Below are 23,070 nucleotides of genomic sequence, written 5' to 3' on the forward strand. Positions count from 1 at the left end.
AGGTGAGCTAGAATGAGCACACTTTGCAAAAGACCAGGTGATGCCCACAGTTAATTTTTTTCCTGCAGTTTAGTGCCATGTGCTGGAAAAAACCCTCTAATTTTGGTGAAACCTAATATCTGAAAAACAGAACACTCTCTTCAGTGTGCCTTTCTGGAGTTGAGAGTTTAGCAGAGATCTCTTAAAGTGTGCATCAGCTTTCTACTTTGACTCCAAGGCATGTCATTCACAGGTGACAGCAGGTTTTCATTTGTGTTGTCTGCAAATGGGTTTTTGTGTATGCATGGTGCCTTTGTAATAAAACAGATGGCCTAGGTTTGATTTCTGACCTAGGGCTTCAGCCATCATGGAAGAAAATGCAATTTGTTCCTATCTCAAGGATCTGCAGTGACACATTACAGGGAATGCAGTCTAGAGTTGAGGGAGGATTGCATACTGTGGAGTCCTAGGAGAAGAATCAGGGCCCAGAGTCCAGGTACAATATAACCCTGCTCAAAGTGCAGAGGTTTCACACATTTATTAGAACAAGCAATAAACAAAAATATCTGAAGTATAAAATCTAGATGTTCTCAAGTCCTCATCCCAGACGGGAGAGTCACAGCATGAAGGGCAGATCTAAGTTCTTCTCACCAGTGCCAAAGTAGACATAGCCGTATTGCTTGGTCATTGGGACATGGTAGAAGGTTAGTCCCAGCCAGAGCAGGCTCCGCAGCACCACCACAGTGCCTCCCTTCTCTAGCTGGACAGTCCAGGAGCCTGTGCGAGAACATACACAAATGAGTCACTGCAAAGGAGAAAGAGGCGGCATTCCTGGAGCAAGCTGTCACTGTGCTGAGAGGAGGACTACAGCAGGTTCTGCCTGACCAGTTAACAGTGCACAAGGCTGCACTGGAGTTTCTGACACCTCAAAAGGGGAAATTCAGGGAGAGCAGAAAGCTTGATGCCTTTTCTTCTTTTGTCAGTTCAGCATTAGAGGCTGCCTTCATTTCCAGATGTCTGTCTAGTTTCACACAGTAGCATATTCCCATGGCTGTGATGCTAATGTCATATGCGTCACAGGAAGGGACTCCTGGAGCTCCAGACTTGTACATTTGATCCCTAGGAGAGGCTACAGCTATTCTTGGCTGGTTCTGAGTGGGCAGCAGTTACTCTAATAAGCTCTGCCACCTACTTGGTCTGGCTAATAGCTACGGAGAGCCAAGACTAGCTGTAGCAATCCTGCATAGGTATGAAATGTCTTCTTAAAATAAATTCGTAGCATTAGTAGTAGGAAGAAGAAGGTGCTTTCCTGCTCCAGGGAAGACTGGTTTCCCTGGTGCAGTGGCTGGGAAAGAGGAAGAAGGAAAAATGTAAAGCAGAGCGTTTCCTATCTCAGAGAAATTTACAGAAAAGGTTAATTCTCTTCAGTCTTTCTTGGCTCCACCATTGAAGAGGATGTGCGTGGTGGGGGCAAAGGGATTAGTTTTTGCATTAATTTTGCTTTGGCTCTGCAGAGGAGATTCAGAGCCAGCGTGAAAATATAATTTCTCCTGGATGCAAGGAGCTCTGAGCCACTGAGTATTTGTTTTGCGTCTGACACTACAGCCTGGGAACAATGCCGGAGGGGAGGGGGCTGGAGCATCAGCTTGGATTCAGTGCCAGAGGGCAAGGAGCTCCCAGGAGAATACCAGCTTCAGCACCAAAATCAGTAATGCCTAGAGGCTACAATGTAGGGAAGAAGGTTTCTGCAGAATCTCAATCTAAAAACAAAAGCAGCAAGCCCAAATAAAAGAAAATGCAATTGGAGCAGTCAGGCTACAACTGGCCTAGAGTCAAGCAGTCAGCCTATCTGCACCCAAAGCCAAAATCTGTCAATTCCAGAGTAAGCAGAAAGCCAATAATGTGTTGGGCCAGTTAGATGGTATTCATGCTTGTAGATAATTTTAGGCTCATCAGTTTGTGCTGTGACTCATGCTTACTCATGTCATGGTTAGCCTGGGGAAGGGCTTCTGTGATTGCTGTCAGCTGCTGGTTCTCCTTCTCCCACTAACTTCTGCCTCTGCCAATTTCAGTCACATCCGACCAAGGGCAGAGGGGCTTTTAACACCACAAGTTCCTATAGCCGATCTCCACAGGACATGGCCCAGGGGTTGACTGCAGCTCCTGAAGCTATTTGGTCTGCCTGCAGCTGCCAGGAAGCACAGGCTGTTTGGCTTGCCTGGCAGCCAAGAGGCAGCAGCTGGCTGCACAATTGGTGTTTGCTGAGTTTTGGGCTCTTGCACACTCACTTGCAGTACCTGTCATCTCTTAGGCGGTTCATGGCAAACTACGGTAGTTGAGGGCTTGACGAAGGAGGGAGGTTGAGGGGAAATGTATATATGGTGGCTGCAGAATCAGAAAAGAACAACACAGTTTAAAGCCATCTAAAACCAGGTGTCAAGAGTTGTGCTGCTGACCTGTTACCTACCTCTTATCTTTGTATTTCTGTACTTTTCAAAAGTTTATTGGACACCATTATTTCCCCTGTCTCCTTTAGTAGCAACTTTCACAGGTTTGTTATACCATAATATGCACAACATAAGTCCTGTGTTATCTTTAATCTGTTACCTTTTAAAGTACCTTCTTCAGTTATGTGCAAACATGGAACTAAATGAACAGCAAGAACAGGTGCCTGACAAACTGACTCTGGCTGCAGGACAGAAATACAAAAGAGACATTCACAGTCTTTAAGGACTCAGGAGATTTCTGCGCTGGAGAGCTTATTTCTGACTCACTCAGCTCCGTGTTTCCACTAAAGACAAACAGCTGGAATCGCAGTAAAGCAAAACACTACTTAATATATGGCAGGATCAGTACAGGTGTGTGCCATCTTTTCACCTTCCTTGTGCTGTGACATTCTTTGCACAGGTCCTAGTTAAAACATGAGCTAGTGTCTTTTTCAGGCAGTGGCTCCACATGCAAGGTAACCCAAATCCCCCATGCAGTCTCTCCAGTGTCACTCATATGGACACAAACTGGACTGGATCTTTGTCATACCTAGAGTAAAAACACATATTATGGTTCAGCCACTGGGATTACAAATTCTGACTGACTGACTATGTCTCTGACAAAATCTGTATGTTCTTAAGAAACTTCACTGCTTGGGTAGCATGGAAACCCAGCTAGGGAGCAACTCACTATAAGGCAGATCATCCAGTGACTGAAACATTACAGCCATGTGCTGTCAAAGGACAAGCTTTCAAACAGTTTCTTGAACTTGACAAGTTTTTAACATTTGCTAGTGGCAGTAGCTAGACTATGTGTAGGGGTGTTGAGCAACAAATGGCAAGCAAATAAGTCTGAATGTAATTGTGACAAATTACTTTTTCCATTTCTCCTTTGAACATTGAACTGACTTTGATTTCAGTGCAGTTTTTTTGCAGCTTGAACTTGCAGAAATGATCTGCACGCCTTTCATCCAAATACTTGTGGTTCTTGCTGCAGCATTACACATTGGTTTGCAGGAGGGACTGTAAACTTTCGGAAGAGTTTCTGTGACAAAAAGATAATGGAATGAGGAGCTCTCATCATCTTTGATTTAGGACCAGTCCACTGAGAAGCAAGTCTGTCAAGAGTAGGACTGTGCCTTGCCTTGCTGGGTGGTGAAAGCCTTTAGGGATTATCTAGTTCGTAATGCCTCCCAACCTACTGAAAGCATCCAGCAGCCTAAGTACATGTGATGGCTTGTATATGTATGTAAATGTACACAGATGAACCCTCTGCCCCCAAACTATTTACAAAGAAGAAAAAGAAATGCCTGGAGCATGACAAGTAGGAAAGGTGAGAGGGAAAACAGGGATATTAATGCTCTCAGGAACTATATCTGGATTCAGATGTGGTTTTGTTGGACAAATTCACAGAGAAGGTAGAGTAAATCAAGTTCAACTTGATTAAATCCCCATACCTATGCTCTGAGGCAATACAGTACTTGGATCCATGATCTCAGAACCTTTATCCAGTGTCACATAGGCTTATCAATCTCTGCAGAGTATTCATCAGCAGTTAGCTCTGCTGATCAAAGGAACTTCCCATACACCTTCACACCTGGCAGAAATGAACAGATGTAATTGAAGACAGCTCCATACACTTTTATGCTAGATCTGCATTCACTTTTATGCAGCGATGTGCAGCTGCTTCATTTCCCTGCCATCTGTCCAAGCTATAAACTCTCAAATTTGTCTTTTCATAAATGTGAGACCTTTGAGGAATTTTAAGTTGTTCACTTTCCAGCTCCTCTCTGACCATTGATTCTGCATCTAGTTCTATGCAAGTACAGACAATAAAGTTTTGTCTGCATAAGCCTTCCTGTGAAATGAGGACCTGAACAAAACAAGCAGGTTACTTAAGGGCAATCCCAACCAGACCAATACAACATAGGTTGATGACAGGAAAAATTATAAGAAACTGCCTGAAACTGCAATGCTATTTTCATTCAGATCCTGTTTTCAGCTAGAATGATGATTAGTCATAGAGCTGCTCTTTTTTCTGCATTGCCAAACAGCAGCAGTAGTGCCACCTTCCACCTTTTACCAACCAGATAACTGGGGACATTTTTCTAACCCAGCTATCAAAGGTGATTTATTCAGTATACTTTTCCAGACTGTACTTTTGCAACACACCAAACCTATTCAGAAACTGCATTTGATACACAGTGTTGCTGTCTGCCTCCTAAGAAGGCACCACATTAAAGTTCAGGAATCTGTCTGCTTATTCTGGTCCTTTTCTTTAAAAGAAGAAATTAGGGCCCATTATCTCAGTACTCTTTTTTTTTCCATACCTCACCACAATAGCAGCATTTGAGGAAATGGTCCAGAAAACAATATTTGAAGTCAGGAGACATGGAGAAGATTGCTCTTCTTGAAAGACTGAAGACAATTGTATTTTCTTCCATCACAGCTCAAATCTCACAATCTTCAAACAACAGGATGCTTTTTCGGGCCCATCTTTCTTGTAGGAGTTTGAAATAATGTCATAAATCATTCTAAAAGTACTTTAATCAGTAGCTAATGACCAGTATGAAATAATAGCTTAAAATGAATATGCCTTCCTACTTCAAGAGAAAGCCTATAAATGCATTTAATAATACGATATAAAAAGGGATGAGGAGAATAATGAAAATTAAATGCCGCTTTTATCCTTTTTTTTTTTTAACTTCCCTCCTATTACAAATGGTTCTTTGAGTAAAATCATTGCATAGGTAGATGTAGGTCTGTATGACTATAAAAATGCAGAGTTCAAATTCTTTCTAACATTAGTTCAGAATACCCCATGGCAGTCCCTGTGCTCATCAGTACCCCTGTGTCAGACAACATGTCTGTTACTGGGAAGCTGGGAAACCCAGAGCGTCGCTCTTCGAGGTATAACAAAACTCCTAGATAAAAGTTTTCAGGAAAAAAAATTGAAATAATTATTTGCATTGGAGGGAATACAACTAGGACTAAGAGACAGCAAGTAAAAGCTGGCTTTCCTAGAGTTAAATACTGATTTTAACTTGCATATACATGTGAACTGTAGCCTGTATTGTCTCTGAATTAGGCAGCTGAGTTAACTTCACTCATCACGCAAAGCTGAGGTGCAGGGAACTGGAGATCATTGCTCTCACGCTAGAGATCTCTTACAGTAACACTGCTCTGGTGAGGTTTCCATTCTTCAAAATACTTTTTTTTAAACAGCGAGTTAATTCTTAAGCTGCACCCAGCAAATCCAAGGATGTCAGGCACTGTCTGTGCTGAAACTATTGCCTGTTGCTGCTCTAGAAGGGAAGGGAGGGAGCTGCTGTGTGGGAGGAAAGAGCATGGGAAAAATATCCACTGGATGTAGATCTGGAGCTTCCTATTCCCTCTTTGGATCAGGCTGCAGCCTCCACCCTCCAAACACCGGCAGGAATTCTGAGGAGTTCCTTACATCTTTCCCAAACAAGAAGGTGCTTTGAAGATCCTGATGCTCACCCAGTGTTAAACCACTGGCTTTTTTATGGCTCTTGCACAGCTGCCAGGACACCAGGGCTGAATTTCAAAAGTCAACCTCCTCCTCAGCTGCTTCTTCCTTTCCAGTTGCCAATAGAAATCCCTGTCTCATTCCCCAAGTCTGTCTCAGCTACAGGCTGAATCTTGTAATTCACACAGGCAATAGGGTGCGTGAGACGTTAGCTTTTAAACAAAAGCCTTTTAAGTGGGCTGTTTGCAGAAGAACTTTCCTGCAGTAACTGGTCCACTTTCAGTATGACCTCTCATAACATTGCTGCTTTGGAGGTGATTCAGCAATGCCTCATTTCAGCGCAAGTTTGAGAAGAAACAGCTTTAAGAGCTAGACAGCCTGATACAGAGGCTCCATGTCACAAAAGCTCACAGAGGGTCATAAAAGTGACATTATCAATTGCTGTGTAAAGGAGGAGATGTCTCAAGGGAAAAGCAGCTACAGCATGGTTGCACTTACCATTAACACAGAGCAAGAGCAGGTTATAACATATCTTGCTGCAGTCAGTCCTGAGTGAGAGTGAAGTACTGAGCTATAGGACAAATAGGAACACCCAGAGAGGGGCAACATAACTGTTTCCCTTTGCGAAAGCAGCCTTGGCTGTGTGACCCCAAGCACTTAGCTCTGACAAAGCTATGCTACGCCCATGGGATTTAGCTTCCATTCCACTCCAGCAGAAAATCCTACACTGGGAAGAGCTTCCTACTTCTAATTTGCTGCCTGTAGGGAACAAAGACAAATTTCCAAGCAGAGCAGTTGTAATGAAAGGTCACCTGTGCTCTGGCTCTCAACAAATTTTGCCACACGGATGTTTCACACACAGCCCACCAGCCAGAAGGACACATCCAAATACTCTTATGTGGGCTCAAACTCCTTCATGCCACTTACTGACTGCAAACTAAATCTCTTTAATTTGCATGACACACCACCTGCACCCCATATGTTAACACTCTTGTCAATATCTCCAATTCCCCATATAACTATTTAATAATAATTAAATAAAAACACAGACTGGTTGCAGGTTCAGTACTATTTTAAAAAGCCACCAGAGCCAGGGAAGCACAGCTTAAAACCAGTCAGGCGCTGCCAAGCAGCTCTCACTTGGTCCTAATGCCTGCCACCTCTTTGACACACAAATACAACCATGCCCAAACCTCAAAGTAAAATGATCCTACTTCAGAGGCTTTTTCTCTCCGTTATCCTCTCCCATTGGGGATGCCTCTGCAGCACAAATGATTAAGACAGGCCTGGGCCTTTCGTTGACACACAAAATACCTGTTCCTGCTGACAAGGAAGATCCAGGGATTGCAATGTTGTCCCTGGTGCACAGTATTCAGGTGCGTCCAAGTACTAGGTGAAATTCAGGCCATACTTAGACATCTGACAACAGTGCTGCTTAATCCAGTTGAAGCAGCCTTTGCCCTCAAACCCTTATTTGCGCCCCCCCCCATCACTCTTCCATCATAGAGACCACAAAAGTGCTTATTTACTGCTCAGTGAACCAGGTCAGGGAAACAATCTAGCTGAAAAATAGTCTAGCCAAAAATAAAGTTATTTTTCCAGCTGGAATCTGGCTACACAGCCAGCAATGCCAACACAAAAGAAAAGACAATACACAGACATAAATGAGCAGCAGAGAATGGGAAGGACTGAAAAAACTAGCACAGAAGTAATGCACATCAAATTACAGCCTCCCTTATAGCCCAGTTAGTTGGCCCTTTAGTCCTAAATCCACCTGATAATTAGAATAGAGCTAGAATCCTTAGTTTTCTGTTGTTGTTATTAAGAAAAAGATGCAGACTTTGCACAGAAAGCATCCAGAATAAAGCTTCGGAATGGAGCTGTGCACTAGAGGAAACAGCAAGACCATATGCAATGAAAACGTAAAAGGAGTAGGAAAACTGATTAAAATCCCTGTTATTTGGATTCTGACAACTGCAATACAGATCACTGTATCTTGCATCTTCTGTGGTAAATTTAGAAATCTCTCAGAGTGGCAAAGCACCCTCCTTCCGAAGCACAAGTTTACACTGGATCTCGTCACACTCCATATTTCTTGTTCAGCTAGTCGCTGTGGAAACGTTTTTGGAGCGTGCCAGGAGTCACGTAGCATCTACCTGGGGAGCCGCTGCATTAATCCGTCACCTTCGTGGGCTTCTCGGAGCCCATTGGTTGGTAGGAAGAAAAAGGAGTCTCTCGCCCCTCCCTGCTCGGAATGAAAGACGCTTCCTCTAAATCTTGCTACAGGATTTCAGGCTCAATTCAGCTTCTTTGGGGCTTTTGTCACCAAACAAATGTGATGTCTTTGAAAGAAAGATTAACAGTTTGATGAAAGGATGCAATGGACAGCTTTGTTCTAGCCCGCTTCCCCCTAGAGCTTTCGGTCACTGTCACTTTCTTACCCACGGGAGAATATCTGTCTGACTCTCAGAGGAGATTAAGGCCACCTTGTAAGATTTTGCCTCTCCTGATAACAAAGCTCTGGCCACTTTGAGGAGCTGATAATGATGAACAGGGGCTGGATTAGGGGCCAAGAACCTCACATTGATCTCTGAATTCTGAGAGAACACAAAGCAGTCGATGCAGGGATTCAAAACCCACCACATACTTAGAGGACATCCAATTTACTCTCCTGCAGGAGGGGCAAGGCTACAAGCCCTGTCAGTCCCCCAGTTGTACTTCTTACCTCATCAAAGTAGCAGAGCTAGTTAAAAGGGCTTAGGACCAGGAACAGATGGCACAGATTATAAACTGTCAATATTTTCATACTAAACTAGATACAATTCTAGCCCAAATTACCTGAGGAGTTTACCAGTTTATGATAAGACTGTCACACTGAGCATACCACACAGCACAGGGCAGCTGTGTCAATATTCAAGCTAATTCTGAACACTGAAGATGGCTAAGCATCTTCGAGTGCCTGGGATAGCCTGTCTGCACAGCACAACTGCTCTACAAATACACCACAGATCAACTGCAATCAACTACACACAGCCACACACCCCTTCAGCATGCAGAATTTCAATTCATGTGATATTTGTGTACAGTAAAACAAGACAACGCCTGTTGACTCCCTCCCTGCAAAAGTTCTATGGCCAAAGGGGCAGTGAACAGCAAAGGAAAGCTATACGCAGGGCTGGCACCGAGGCCAACTGCTGCACAGGAAGAACTACCTCTCCTGACATGGAGCACCTTCAGAAATAGATCACTCCTAGCAAAAGCTGACCTCATTCTGACTTCAGTGACACACAGACTGCCCTAGGCTTTCCCCTGCAAGTAATTTTTCATCATTCCCTGGAGAAAGGGTTTGGCCAAGGCTGACTGATGTGGTTATAACAATTTCTGGCTCTAAGAGGCTTTACCAGCATTTCCCATCAGTTCAGCAAGAAGTTCATCCCCTTTTCATGTCCAATGAACCAAGAGCTGAAATGGAGACGGGGTCGGCAATGATTTCTTTTACTGAGGAGGAAAAAACTTTAAATACGATCCCTGGAAAGCTGCTATGAAGACTCAGCTTCTGTCCTCATTCTTTCACTGCAGCAGCCAGGAGGGTGAAGAACTCCACCACAGCTCTCAGTTGATGGGCAGCCCTGCTCTGGTGTAAATTCATCCAAGGCCTCTGACTAAACAAGCCCCCTGAGGTGATACAGACCTAGGGCCCAAAAGCAGTGAATGCACTGCTTTATTACTCATAGACACAAAGCCCAAGGAAAACAGACTTCTTTCCAGAAATCAAGGCAGGCCATGGATAGCCAGGCAGAAGCTATCTGGCTCTGGAGTCTTCTTGCTGTGCTGCCACATGGGAGGTTCCAGTCTCATCTTGAAATCCTGAGCTGGCAGTGCCCCCACTGCAGGAGGGACAACATCTTGTGTTGCTCCCAGACAACTCTCTTGGGTCATTACTAGCAAAAATGAAGAATGTCTCTGCTTTTGAATGATGCAGGAGACATGCTTATTTGTTTGTCTGTGACCACTGCTTGCCCGTGATCACTAAGGATGCTAAGAAAGCTATTGAAAAGCCCGGTGACCATTCCAAAAATTGCCTAAGCTTGGAAGGGACAGAGCCTCTTCTCCATACCTGCAGTTCACGAGGTCAGTATACTACACACAGCCTGGAAATTCAGACCATACCTTCTCCTCAATTTGATGCTGCTCTTGGTGCCTTTCTTTCTCATTTTACTTTTCTGTGGTTCCCTTTCCTGTGCTCAGCACTGACAATGCTGGCACCATAGTGCACCCTGCTGGAAGGTAGCAGCTACGGCCACCCTAGAATTATTTCTAGGGATGGCTGGCTTCAGTTTTAACAGAGAAATTCAGGTACCAACGCTTTAACTAGCAACCCATTGAGCCAGCTATTCAGATCAGTTTCCACATGTGAAAGCTGACTGTTCTATGCACATGGATCTGTTTTACTCCTTCTGTACCACTGTATTATAATGCTTGTTTGTCAAAACCACTTCTATAAATGTCAGGTAACTCCATGGGATACTGTAGCTCAGTTTCACACATAACAAGCCTAAGGATCACCTCTCCTAACCAGGAACAAGGGCAGCTGTGAGCCTTGCTAGGTATTTTGGTTTACATTTTGGCTACCTCTTTTTATCCTTGCTAACACGAAAGTCTCATTCATTATGGCTCTTTTAGTTTGGATTTCAGTGAGACAGCTTGAAAAGCCTTGTCCCCGTGTGGCTCTTGGCAGGCTAAGAAGTAAAGTGCTCTTGCTCTCAGCTTTCACAGAGCTAGGGAGGTGCTGCTTATTGTTAAGCAATGAAAGAGGAGGGCTCAGGTCACATCTGTGAAATGTTAGCAGAGAAGGGAGGCTGGGTGAAAGTAGGTGGCCAGCACAGCACAGCACTTCGCTGGATTTTGCAAGGCCACTGGGGAGATAGGCAGCCATTTGTCTTAGAGCCCTGATAACAGGCCGACTTGCTCTCTGCTGGCTAGCTGGGGGTTGTAAATACCTCTGCAGACACAGGCTCTTCAAATGGCTGGAGACGGAGGCTGATTGGGGATTAATCGCCTGGAGGTGGGTCAAAAGGGAGTTAATTAGCTCTGTTAATGCATGGAGATAAAGCAGGTTTGTGTCTCCTGGCCTTCTTGCTTCCCACCTTTGGGGCATCCAAGATGGGGCTACCAAAATGTCCTGTGAGAGTGGCTAAAGGAAACTGTCTCCCACTTAGAAATGCAACCTTTCCATCTTAAGGGGCCCATTAAGCACCAGCTTTTGCTAAACCACTAAAGAGCGTGCTAATGAAGCTCAGAGGACAGAAGGTTAGTGTTCTAACCCCAGCTACTGTTCAGCAAGCTTACAGAAAGGCTAGTACCCAAAGTATTCAGCCAAGGAAATAGCCACAGATGCCTTTGTCTGTAATGCTGTTTAAGGAATGCTCCAAAACCACTGCACATTCAGGTGAAGAAACAGAGCTACAAACTAAATGGCTGTCACTTCCTCCACAGTCAAAATGGTAAAGGAGGCACTGTTCTTCCTCCTCTAGCTGAATCTTGAAACAGCAAGTAGACAAGACTCACTATCCATCATGCCATTGTATACCCACTTAGAGTGATGCTATAAAATCTCCCAGCATTACAGAGTCAGCAATTACATCTGAGAGGTCTCAGCTCCATGGTTTACTCTCTACAATGGACAGCAATCAGTCAGGAATCTCCTCAGTCCTCTTTTGAGCCCATCACAGTTCAGGAAGCAAAGTCAGCTGTGCTTAGAGTCACTGTCTCAGGAACCCACTCTCACCTTTTTGTTATTGTCACTGACAATAAAAAAGCCAAAGCTAAGCATCACGCTCCACAGCTGTTGTCGAGTTTATAGCTAGGCATACCAGGAAATTGTCTGTTCTGAATTCGTACATACCACTGCCCATTAAACTGAACTCAGCTACTCATGTCTGTGACTAGCATTGGGCTAAAACATAATTCCCAAGACATCCAGCATGATGCTAAGACACTAAGAGACACAGACACATCCATTGCACTTGCTAGCTGTTCAAACTTGCACCTAATTTTTCATTTTAGTTTTTCTGGCTGTAATTTTCAGCTGCTGGTTACTGCTATACTAAATAGATCTTCAGTACCCAGCACTTAAACTCCATGGAGTATTTATACAGTGTAACACAGTCATTCTCATGTTCTTTTCCATAAGATAAACAGCTTAAACTGTTTCTGTCTCTCACCAGTCCTTGAATCATTTTGTGATTCTTTTCTGCAACTCTCCAGTTTTGCAATGTGCAGTAATCCAGTTCTGATTCCACTAACAGAATATGCAAAAGTAAAGTCACCTCCCTGTTCCGATTTGCTACGCCCTTGTTCATAAATCCACAGATCGTATTAGCCTTTTAAGTCTCAGGATCAGACTGGGAGCTGATGTTCAGTGGGTTGTGCATGGATTTCCCTTCAGAGCCTCAGCTTCCAGAACACGTCTGTCTTCCAGTCCCTGCTCTTAGATACACAATTTTGCAGGTAGCTGCATCAAAATGTACTTTAAGTAAGTGCAGTTTACCAGATCTCTGTAGCCGTCTTTCCCTTGTCATAATTTCTCTCTCGGCCAATCCTTTACTTCTACATCATTCAGAAATAAATTGAAGAATATCAATACTGGCACTGGCCCCAGCTGAAGCCCCTTCTGACCCCTTCCAGAAATACACCCATTCAGTGATTTCTGAATCACAACTACTAATCAAGATAAGTTTAGGGGAATATTTCTGCAATGCTGGAATTTGTTAAAGGTCAGCATTGTAAGTATACCACAAGTGTCCTGAGATGATTATTTCAGGATTAACTTATCTGGCTCTGCCATTTTCATTTTCTGATGAACAGAAAAGGTTGCCTTTAGCAAATAGTCTGAAAACTGTCTGAAATAGTATTTTATTTTCTTCATTTGATGTGAGTCAGCATTCTTTCCAAAACAAACCAGAAAAAAATTATTGAGCATTTCTGCCCTTCCATGTTCTTATCAGCCTTTTACCATTCCCCTTTAGTGAAAGTTTCCAGTACTATGCTTTCTTTTCCTCTCAATGTACTTGAAAAAAATCCTCCTTATAGTTGCCATGGATTACTCCAGGTTATCCTGACCTCCTTTGTCATTTTCTACTCATGATCAACTCCAATTTATGTCAGTCATCAGTTGTGCCCAACTTCCTGCATTTCTTTCTTTTTTTTTTTTTTTTTTATTCTAATTCCTACTTTTACTCGACCAATGACTGTGGTAGGCCTTTAGCCAAAAGCAGCTATTTCTTGACTGAGAGTCGTGACTTTTTAATAAATTCTTCTCATAGAAATCTAATTTCCACTCATACTTTTTCCTATCTCCATTTTTCTTTCCCTTTGCATCTGACATATCTCTCCTCCTGCATCAGTTTTTAACAGTGCCCTGTTGGTGTCCCTTATCTCCATATCAAAGTGATCTGAGTCAGTAATCTGTAACAAACCTTCAGACTCAAGTTATTGCTTTTCTGAATGGTAGTTTGAAAGTGCCAAAAAGCTGAATTCTCCACCCCTTATTTTGCTCCTTGCCAAGCTTTCTATTCTACACTAGTATAATACCTTAGGCTTTCTTCTATCCCCTATCCACACAGAATATAGCATTGCCTGACCATGGTCACAGTAAAATCACCCTTCTCCCTCCATGTTCATTCTCCCCACAACGCCACTGCCTGACAAGTGACTATTATCTCATATCTACACAATATTATGTCATCAAGTGAAAATGCTGCAGGCACGCTAGGAATTATTGCTATTTGCTTTGCCATTCCATTATCTACAAGCACACGTAAAACTGCCACAACTCAAGTTCCTGAAACGCTACCGCCCAGGGTGCTGCTCTGCGCAGCAGAATGAACTACACTGGCAATCTGCCAGCAGCTGAAAGGCTACATCTAATTGTGCATAAAGTTGAGCAGATTGTCTGCTTAGACTAGAGCAAACAAGCTTATCTTTAATGCAGACATATGGCCAGCAAAACCTACAGATCCCAGCATGCAATATTCTGGCCAGCTGGCCATTTGGATCAGAATGAAGCATTACATGATCTGATACTGTGGTGACAGAAGATTAGTATCACAGCCCCTCCATGTTCAAAACTCATGAGTCAGGCCACTCAAATTAGTGAGTTTGGCTCAGAGACCTGGAGATTTTAAAGGGGATAAACCAATTGAATTTGCTTTTAAGACAGAGTTCACATTCTCCCACTTTTCTCTACAATCATTTTTTTTAAAGTAATTTTTTTAATAAAAGCTAACTCACACAATCACTTGCCTCTGGGAGCTGAGACACAAAGGAAAAACAGACTCACAGTATGGTTAGGGGAGGAGTAGCAACATATTCTGAACTCTTAAAATGCACAGATAACCTGATAAATAGACACACAGACAGAATCTGGAACCTGCAATCACCACAGATAGCACTGGTTAAGATAGGGTGGCAGTTAGTTTTGTTATAAAACTCCAGGTTTTCCAATCTTGCACTAAACTCTCTGCTTTCACCACTGTCTCCTTTATTCAACCCAGTTTTAACTCCCTTTCTTCCCACCTCTCAGCTGTCATATAAAATCTTCTCTCTGCCTCCAACTTTCCATTCTGTAAGACACCTCTGCTCTCCTATAATGACACACCATACATTTCATGACAGTTACCCCCTTGACAGCTGTCACAGATGTTCAGCCTCCAATTAATAAAGAAAACTATTCTAACAGAGATGTTACTTTTAGACAGGTTAAAATCAGCCCTTAATCACTCAGTCCTGTTCTTTAGATCTTTTAAGATGCTTGGGGAATTCTAGCCAATGCAGGCTAGGAGAATCACTCAGATATCTCTCACCCTCAGTCCCCTTTTTGTGTATTTGTTGAGGGCAGAGACAATTCCGGCTTCAGTCACAATTCTAGATGCAATAGATTTGGGAAATCCTACTTCTGCTGTGACAATAACTGTTCAAGAGAGGATCTTGCCCAAAAAGGCAAGAAAAGCTTTGGGTCAAAATGAGAGGATTTGCCAGAGCTATGAACAACATGTCAGGAAAACTACAAAGCACTATCTGCTCTGGGTCAGGACCAACACGCACTGGCACAGTTGAGGGAAGGTAGTCCAAGAACCAGAGTTTGGGTGCCTTGCAACCAGGAGTGAGTGACTTTGGTGGGGCCATGCTGATAAAATCAGCAGAAAGCCTGTTGTCTGCCCTCTGTTCTTTTTTTTCCCCACATTTTCACAAGCAAGCAGTACTTTAGGCAACCTGAATGCTTGTTAAAGGGGGATGGGTTGATCTTTAATGTCAGAGCTCCTATCTGCATGTGATAGAGTGCAATTAGAAAGGCTGCATGCCTTGCTGATCCTGTAACCAGTTCCTGTCTTACTTCCTTCGCCTGACAAGCTCATTCCATCAATCCCCAGGTTCAGTCCAAAAAGAACAGGACAACACAGCCAAGAGCTGCACAGGCACCATGATGAATCTTTTCCTCTTCCATTAAGAAGCACTCAGCTGCACTTGAGCTCAGGTAGACTTTGAGAGGTAACTTTTTTCTGAGGAGGTAGAGATATGCACTAACAGCAACAACCTCCTGAGAAGGGGGCAAAGGTTCACGCTTACACAGACTCCAGGTTGCCACAGGAAGACAAACGTGACAGGGGCACAGCTGAGCCCCACTTTCAGCTACAAGTCAAATTTGATATAAAGACTTCCACAAAACTGCCTTATTCATGTCTGATATACAGCATGACCTGCCACTTGCATGGTCCCTGGAACTAGAAGAGAAACACTGCAGTATGAGATCTGTAACTTTCCAAGGTGCCATTCTCCATCACAGCTGAAGGTGGCTAAAACCAGCTCTGTGGTGCAAATGAGCCTTCAGGCTCTTAGCCCTTGGAGCCTGTTTTCTAGTGTAAACATAGAAAGCATGGCAGATTTATGTCCTGCTGCAGGGGCTCTGTGGTTTCAGGCCTCACAAAATTAAAAAGTCTTCCTACCACAAACCCTAGGAAAAAAAGAGGGGAAAAAATGCAAACAGTAGCCATGGCCGAACTACCATACAAAACTGTAGCAAAAACTTTCTTAGGAAGTATCTAAGACTTAACCCCCATTGCAATACTCCTTTTTGAGTCAAAAGGGCCAACTCAATGAGGCAGTTTATGCAAAAATGTGCAATCTCTCCAGATTACACCTCTGGAAAATTACTGCAGCAAGGACACTCCTACTAAGTTGAACAATGGTTTAGATTTTAGTGCTGTTTATGCTCTAAATAGTTAAAAATGTTAAGAATTCAGGCAGGATCTCACTGGGGTCATTCTCAGTTCTTTTTCTGCCAAAGGAAAGGCTGGGATATATATATATATATATATATATATATATATGACAAAGTCTGAAAAGCTATTTACAGCATTGGCAATTCACTGTCCTTCCAGCCAGTTCCATCTGGCACAGGCCGCCTACTATCCTATCCTGCTACTCCAGGATAGGAATAAAATAACAAACCTAAATTCTGATTGTGTCCCAAGAATCTTTCTAGACAGCAGGATGTGGAAACACTTGGCCCAAACTGAAAAATGCAGAAAATCAGCAAAAAGCAATTAGAAACAAGTCATTCCCATCTCTTTAGAGAAATATCCTGCCAGAGGAATCCCTGAAAGAGGCTTTAAATACATTTAACAGTTGTCCAACAGAACCATAGAGATGTGAACTGAAGACGAATTCCAGAATGCACATCTTCCTTTCTCCTTCCACAGTGTGTAATCCTGCTAGAGCAGAGATTATTCCACACTACAGCATTTCTAACACAGTTTATCCAAGGAAGGTTTTAATTCAGCCTCTCAGAGATATCAGCTTAGTGTTAATGAGAGCCCATTTAGATAAAGAAAAGCAATACTGGGTGGGACAAGAGGTGTGAAATACTTCCAACCACATAAATTCCCTCTGTCACTGGTGAGGTTATCTCTCCTGGCAGGGACACCAGCTGTCACAGGCTTTACAGAAGTCAGGAGAGATTGTGGCACTCAGGCAGAGGGTGCAACTACCAGTATGGTCAGAAGACCTGTTGTGAGGATGTGACAGCCCTGGTACACTTACATCTTACAATTTTAAGCATTTATGATCACTTAAAGAAATGAATTAATTACAATATTTAGTAAAGGATAAAGTTCCTTTACAGATTCACAGGAGCTCTTCCCCAGCCTACCAACTCCACAGTTAACCCACACCTTGTCTCTCAGTGTTTCCCAGGCTACTCAGACTGCCTTTCCCCTCACTGCATCTCTTGATTCTGCTACATTTACCTTGTGGGACATCATGTTCCAGAGAGTCTAGAAAGTCCATGGATGGGTCCAGGTCAGCCTTTTCCAGCAGGGTTTTATTCTTCAGGTTAACAGGCTCAGTAAAATGGAAATAGGAGCTTAACTTTTTTGCCTCCGTCAAAGAAAGACCTGCAAACAGCCGTTAGTAACCATTAATACAGTGAGCTGGGCTAAAACACATTATACCATCAAATGCTTCTTTAATGCCCACCGCACAGGACAGAACCACAGTCTTTCTCCAGTGGACTCCACAGCAGACCAAAGACTTGCCAGAAATGGGTGGCAGTACTCCCTGATGCTCTGCATTGCAGGGCATGCTAACTGCAGTCCCAAGTGAGCAATGGGCACTGAGTCAATACCAACTCTCTGGGCCCCTTTGGTTACATATTCTATCTAGGTGGAGAATTCACTGCAGCTATGATCACTAAACACTGACATGAATGATACACAGACAAATGAAACTACAGATTTAATGACTCAGAGCCATTACTGGCTTTCCTCTCACCTTACAAAGTTCAATCATGCACCTGAACATCAGTGGCATTGGATGCTCTCCTCCCTATTCATCTTTCTCAAGGAAAAAATAAACCTGCAATCAAGACATCAGCTAGAGAAAAAGTCATCTTAATTTACAGCCTTTATGACCGAAGTACAGTTGATCCTGAGAAAGACAATGAGACTTTACCTTCAAAGTTTCTGTTTTCCTGCACAGACCCAAGAGGAGTCTTCACAAATGCTCCCCGAGGGATGATACCAACTGCTCTGTCTATCTGTTCTATCGTAGCTACGAGGCGGGCCTCTTCCTTGATTAGGAGCTTTAAAGAAAAACAGGCAAATTTTAAAGGCAGAGCTTTCATTGTTGTCATTTCTGAAAAGAAAAAGTGACAACAGAAACCACAACAGTCTCATCGGCTTGGATGGCACTAAGAGGAGGACCACAAATCAAATATTTTTCTCATAAGAATGTGGCTAGGAGCAGTCAGTCTATAGACTCATCAGAGAATTAACTGTCCCTCCATTCATCCTTTCCTCCCTCTCAATTAAGGTACTTGTGACTTGTCTATTCAGTTTCAAAGAAGGGTACCTGCAGTTCCCATGCAAAGCTTCAGGCACAGCAGTGGGAATCTGTACCAGTTGTGCATAATAAAACATAAAGGAGAACGAATATTTCTGGGCTGTGTCTAACCCCAGGAGTAACCAAAGTAAAAGTTCAATCAAGAAGCCACTGCTACACAATGACAGCAAAGAGGAAACTGTGTGTTCTTTCTGAGCACAAGCTCAGGCTACTTATTACATACAAGGAGGAGCCACCACCTGTCCAGTGTGAGGGGTACAACTGTAGCAGAGAGAGTTCGGAAGTGGTTTGCTGTATTTACCTCCTTACTGTCTTCTATCAATCCTTCAGCATCTTCTGCATTTATCTCAGGGTTCTCATATTCAAAAGAAGGATCCCCCTGGAAACGACCCTTCAGCTGCTCAGCCTGCGCAACCATCTCCTTGGTGGCTGGTGGCAGAAGGCTCCACTCCACGCAGTTCAGGCTGTCAGCGACAAGCACAACACAGGAGAACAGGGCTCGATGCAGCCTTGCCAGGCCCCTCAGGGCACGGCGAGGCTTCCACCAGGACAGCTGGGACGCCGCTCCCCACCAGCCCCCAAACCGGCCTCCTGAGGCCTCCCCGTCCCACCTCCCCAGGGAGAAGCCCGTCCCCTGCCCACAGCGGCACCTGTAGAGGCGGCTGCGGGGCGCGGCGCGATCGGGCCCCAGCCCCTCGGCGATGTAGTAGGCGCCGCGCACGCCCTGGATGCAGCCCCAGAACCAGACCCGCTCGAAGCGGTAGTCGCGCTGAAGGAGCAGCAGCGAGCTCCCCAGCACCGCCCGCTTCTCCGGGCTCAGCCCCGCGCCGCCGCCGGCCACCAGCTCCAGCCCGGCGGGCAGCAATGCCGCCTCCATGGCGGCTCCGCGTCGCCGTTGCCAGGCAACCGGCGGGCGGGCGGGCGCGGAGCCGTTGCCGCGGAGCTGAGGTCAAAAGTGACGGTGGGCTTCCGCTGGAGGGTACGGCCCGAAACGTCAATCAAAGTCAGCGTCCTGGCAACGGCGGAGGGAGAAACGGCGCCACCATGGCAACGGCGGGTCCCGCCTCTCTGCTGCCATGGAAACGGCGCCGATGGGTGACGGCGGACAATGGCGGCAGCTCGGAGCCGCCGCCTCCTGGGCGGCTGGTGCCGGGCCCCCCACCGGTGGGAGGGCGGCCGGCTCGGGCTGAGGGCTCCGCCGGGAAAGCCCCGCGGGAGGGGAGCCCTAGGGCCACCGTAGCTCAGCGACTGAGCAGAGGCAGGGCGGTGGCACAGCTGCCGCCTGGGCCCGGGCCTTCCCTTCGCGGGGAGCTGAGGAGAGCGGGGCAGCCAGGGTGAGGAGGCTGCGCGCCCTCTGGGGAGCGGCCGGGGGCTTCCTCTGGAGCAAGAAAGGAGAAAACAGGGCCCGGGAGAGCCCGCGGGCAGCTGCCTGTCAGGTAGATTGGGCTGTAGCAGCCTCGTGTAATGCTCACTCTGTCCTGACGCTTGGAGACACTGAGAAGCAGCGACTCATTCGAAGTGCAGTTAGAGGTGGCTGTCCCGCGTAGGAGTTCCTCAGTTTCAAGGGGCCCAAATCCACAGGTAAATCCAAAAAGCAGGTGGACATACAATAGTATCGCATTTTAGCTGGGATACCACAAGGAGCTGCATTTTCCTCATTTCTTGTGTGAACAGCAGCACAAAAAGAAAAAAAAAGCCACTCTGAATCGCACCAGTTACAGTATCATTTTTACTGATCTTATCTAGCTCATGTACATCTACAAATACATGACTTATTTATAAATTGCAGCGTTTAAATCACTCTTTAGGAGCTCATTTTGCTGAATCACGTACAGACAGATGTCCACGAAACAACTTCTGCTCTAAAAATCTTGCAGTCTGGCTTAATACAAAATGCAATAAATAAGTAATGAGATTGTGCAGCTGCCTAGACAAATAGAATTTCTGTTTGGCATCTTCAGGAAGTTTAAGCCTTTATATGTGTGCATTATATAAATAAATATATGTGTATGCACTTACACTTAAATCCATTGTCACATCATAAATTCTTGGATTTCTTTTTCATCCATTTCCTGTTCACTTCTAAGGAAAACACTGATCCTGGAACCACTGCCTGTAACAGTTGTCACCTGCTTGCCTGTCAAGTGAGATGTTTAATGAGCTGCACTGCACACAATCTGACCCATTAGTTTTACTTACATTGCACAAAAAGCGACTCAGATTCCTGAAGGTTAACCACCTCTCTTAGACATGAATCAGGCAGAACACACAGGAGTGACCGCAAACTTTTTGTCCATGCTGTCACCTACCACTGTGCCACAGTCTGATATTCTCTGTGGGAACAGGAATTTTCAGGCTTTGTAAACTCATTTAATCACCAATCTCTCTAGAACCATGTGTTAATATTTTATGTTACAGCTATTATCTGGCCACTAAACAGTAGAACTGCAAAACAAACTCATTTCTTAGAAGCTACAGAGGCAACCTGAAACCATAATGAATTTCTGCCACTGTCAACCACAGCTGGATTCAAACCAGATGCTAACAGCTGAGAGGCTTTTTAGCCTGTTATGGATCTTCTAAACCACCCAGTCTCCAGTCTTTGCCTGTCCTGACTGAAGATTATCAAAAAGGAAATCTATAGCTTAAGGAAATTCTTCCTGGTTCAGTAAAGTTTGGTGGGTAACTGTACTCTGCCTTGCTTTGTCTTGACCCCAATTACTAAACAGTGATAAGGATCGGGAAGTAAGTGGTTCTATTATTTAACAAATGAAAGGTCAAAAGCGCTGCTATTCAGCAAGGTCAAAGGTTACCATCACTGTTGCTAAACAGTTTGTAAGCGGTTTCTCCCATCCCTCGACATCTCAGGCTCGAAGAAGGAGCTGCTGGAGAGGAGGGAAGGGAGGCAGCAGCAGCACTCAGCCAGCTGCCGGCCGGGTGGCTCTTCTTGGAGATCTGCTTTGGGGGAGCAAGGTGTCGTGCCCCAGCAGTGCACAGCAGCTCCTGTCTTTGCCCAGAACAATGCACGTACCCTTGTGCCAAACAGCTTCAGCTCCTCACAGCTCCACTCTATTAGAGCTGGCATCTTTCTGGGCGAGAAATCGAACTCGGGTTCCCTCACACTCATCTCAGGGAAGGTACTGAAGCTCACAGAACTATTTGCAGCATCAGAGTTAAGCATCTTGAAATACATGTAAGTTACTGCTGAAGTGCACAGGGGCCCCTGTATGCTTGCACATCTCTACAAAACAATTGAAAATACTTTTACTGATATAGTAGGAAATGAGCCCATCTTCCTTCATGTTCTTTAGTATATCTCATCTCAAGAGAAAGAAAAATAAGTATCAATCCATGTCACCATTTCTGCTGGTACAGAGTAAGAGGGCTGCCCTCAAAGTAGTCGTGCAAAACAACTATTGTACTATGCTGGGTGTCTGTTAGGCTGACAATGCTCGCAAGTTATACTGCTATTGGGCATCCAGATCACTTCTTTGTACAGTGAGGACAGTCTGCAGTTAGTCCTGATGCATCAAGAAATAGATCACATAATCATAGAATACATTGGGTTGTAAGGGACCTTCAAAATTCATCTAGTCCAACTCCCCTGCCATGAGCAGGGACATCTTTAACTTGATCAGGTTGCTCAGAGCCCCATCCAGCCTGGTCTGGAATGTCTCCAGGGATGGGGCATCTACCACCTCTCTGGGAAACCTGCTCCAGTGTTTTACCACCCTCATTGTAAAAAAATTCTTCCTCATGTCTAGTCTGAATCTCCCTTCTTTTAGTTTAAAACCATTACCCCTTGTCTTGCCACAACAGGCGCTGCTAAAAACTCTGTCCATCTTTCTTACAGACCCCTTTTCAGTACTGAAAGGCAACAACAAGGTCTCCTTGGAGCCTCCTCCAGGCTGAACAACCCCAACTCTCTCAGGCTTTCCTCATAGGAGAGGTGTTCCAGCCTTCTGATCATCTTGGTGGCCTCCTCTGGCCCCTCTTCAACAGGTCCATGTCTTTCCTGTGCTGAGGGCTCCAGAGCTGATGCAGCATGCCAGGTGGGGTCTCACCAGAGCAGAGCGGCAGAATCACATCCCTCAGCCTGTTGGCCACACTCATTTTGATGCTGCCCATATTGGCCTTCTAGGCTGAAAGCGCACATTGCCAGCTCATGTCCAATCTGTCATCCAGGTAGGGGTTATTCCTCCCAGGCATGATGAATATAAACTCATTCCTCCCAGGTGTGTTGAATATAAAGTCTGATTCTCCTCCAAATGATCTCAAAAGTTCAGACTGTCTCTAGCTTCAGCAGCATTGCACCTTTGAATAATTTTCATGCATTTAAGTTATTACTATATAAGGCAAATAAGATAGTAAACAAGAAAGGAAAGTACGGGGGTTTTCTCAGTAAGGAAGGTATGATAGATGGCTGCTTGACAGAAGGGGAGGAGATTGTGGATGACAAATAGTTGAACCAACTTCAAGAACTGCAAAGTGAAGCCTTGGGCTACACTGAGCATAAAGCAAGGAACTGGAGCCAAGTAACAGATTAACAGCAACAAAAGAGACAAGGGATGTCCCTGCCTGGCACTTCCCTCTGTTTTGGAGATTGTACTAAATGTGGCAAAACTCTTGGAATACTACAAACTGTTCGAAGAAAAGGGATGTAGGTCTTCTGGCTTGTCCATTTTCTCCATTGGTGAGAGCTGAGCTGGCTGTCAG

At 44.7% G+C, this 23,070-nt stretch overlaps 1 protein-coding gene across 2 annotated transcripts in view; it reads right to left on the reverse strand.

The window, feature by feature from the left end:
• RSPH9 (radial spoke head component 9) overlaps window positions 1-19,272 on the reverse strand; it is a 37,746-nt gene extending 18,474 nt beyond the window's left edge. Inside the window, exons 1-5 of one of the 2 annotated variants that reach the window (XM_065835324.2) lie at window positions 19,005-19,270; window positions 18,656-18,818; window positions 17,965-18,094; window positions 17,262-17,408; window positions 477-756 (exon numbers count right to left, since the gene is read on the reverse strand). In XM_065835324.2, the coding sequence (XP_065691396.1) occupies window positions 596-756; window positions 17,262-17,408; window positions 17,965-18,094; window positions 18,656-18,818; window positions 19,005-19,231 (828 nt within the window). In that variant the 5' untranslated portion in view covers window positions 19,232-19,270 and the 3' untranslated portion in view covers window positions 477-595. Of the gene's footprint in view, window positions 1-476; window positions 757-17,261; window positions 17,409-17,964; window positions 18,095-18,655; window positions 18,819-19,004 lie in introns of those variants that run through there. The other variant, XM_071806138.1, reaches the window with a different exon arrangement.
• Window positions 19,273-23,070: the final 3,798 nt, after the last annotated feature.

This window comes from Patagioenas fasciata, chromosome 3, assembly GCF_037038585.1.
Source record: "Patagioenas fasciata isolate bPatFas1 chromosome 3, bPatFas1.hap1, whole genome shotgun sequence".
NCBI classification, from domain to species: Eukaryota; Metazoa; Chordata; class Aves; order Columbiformes; family Columbidae; genus Patagioenas; species Patagioenas fasciata.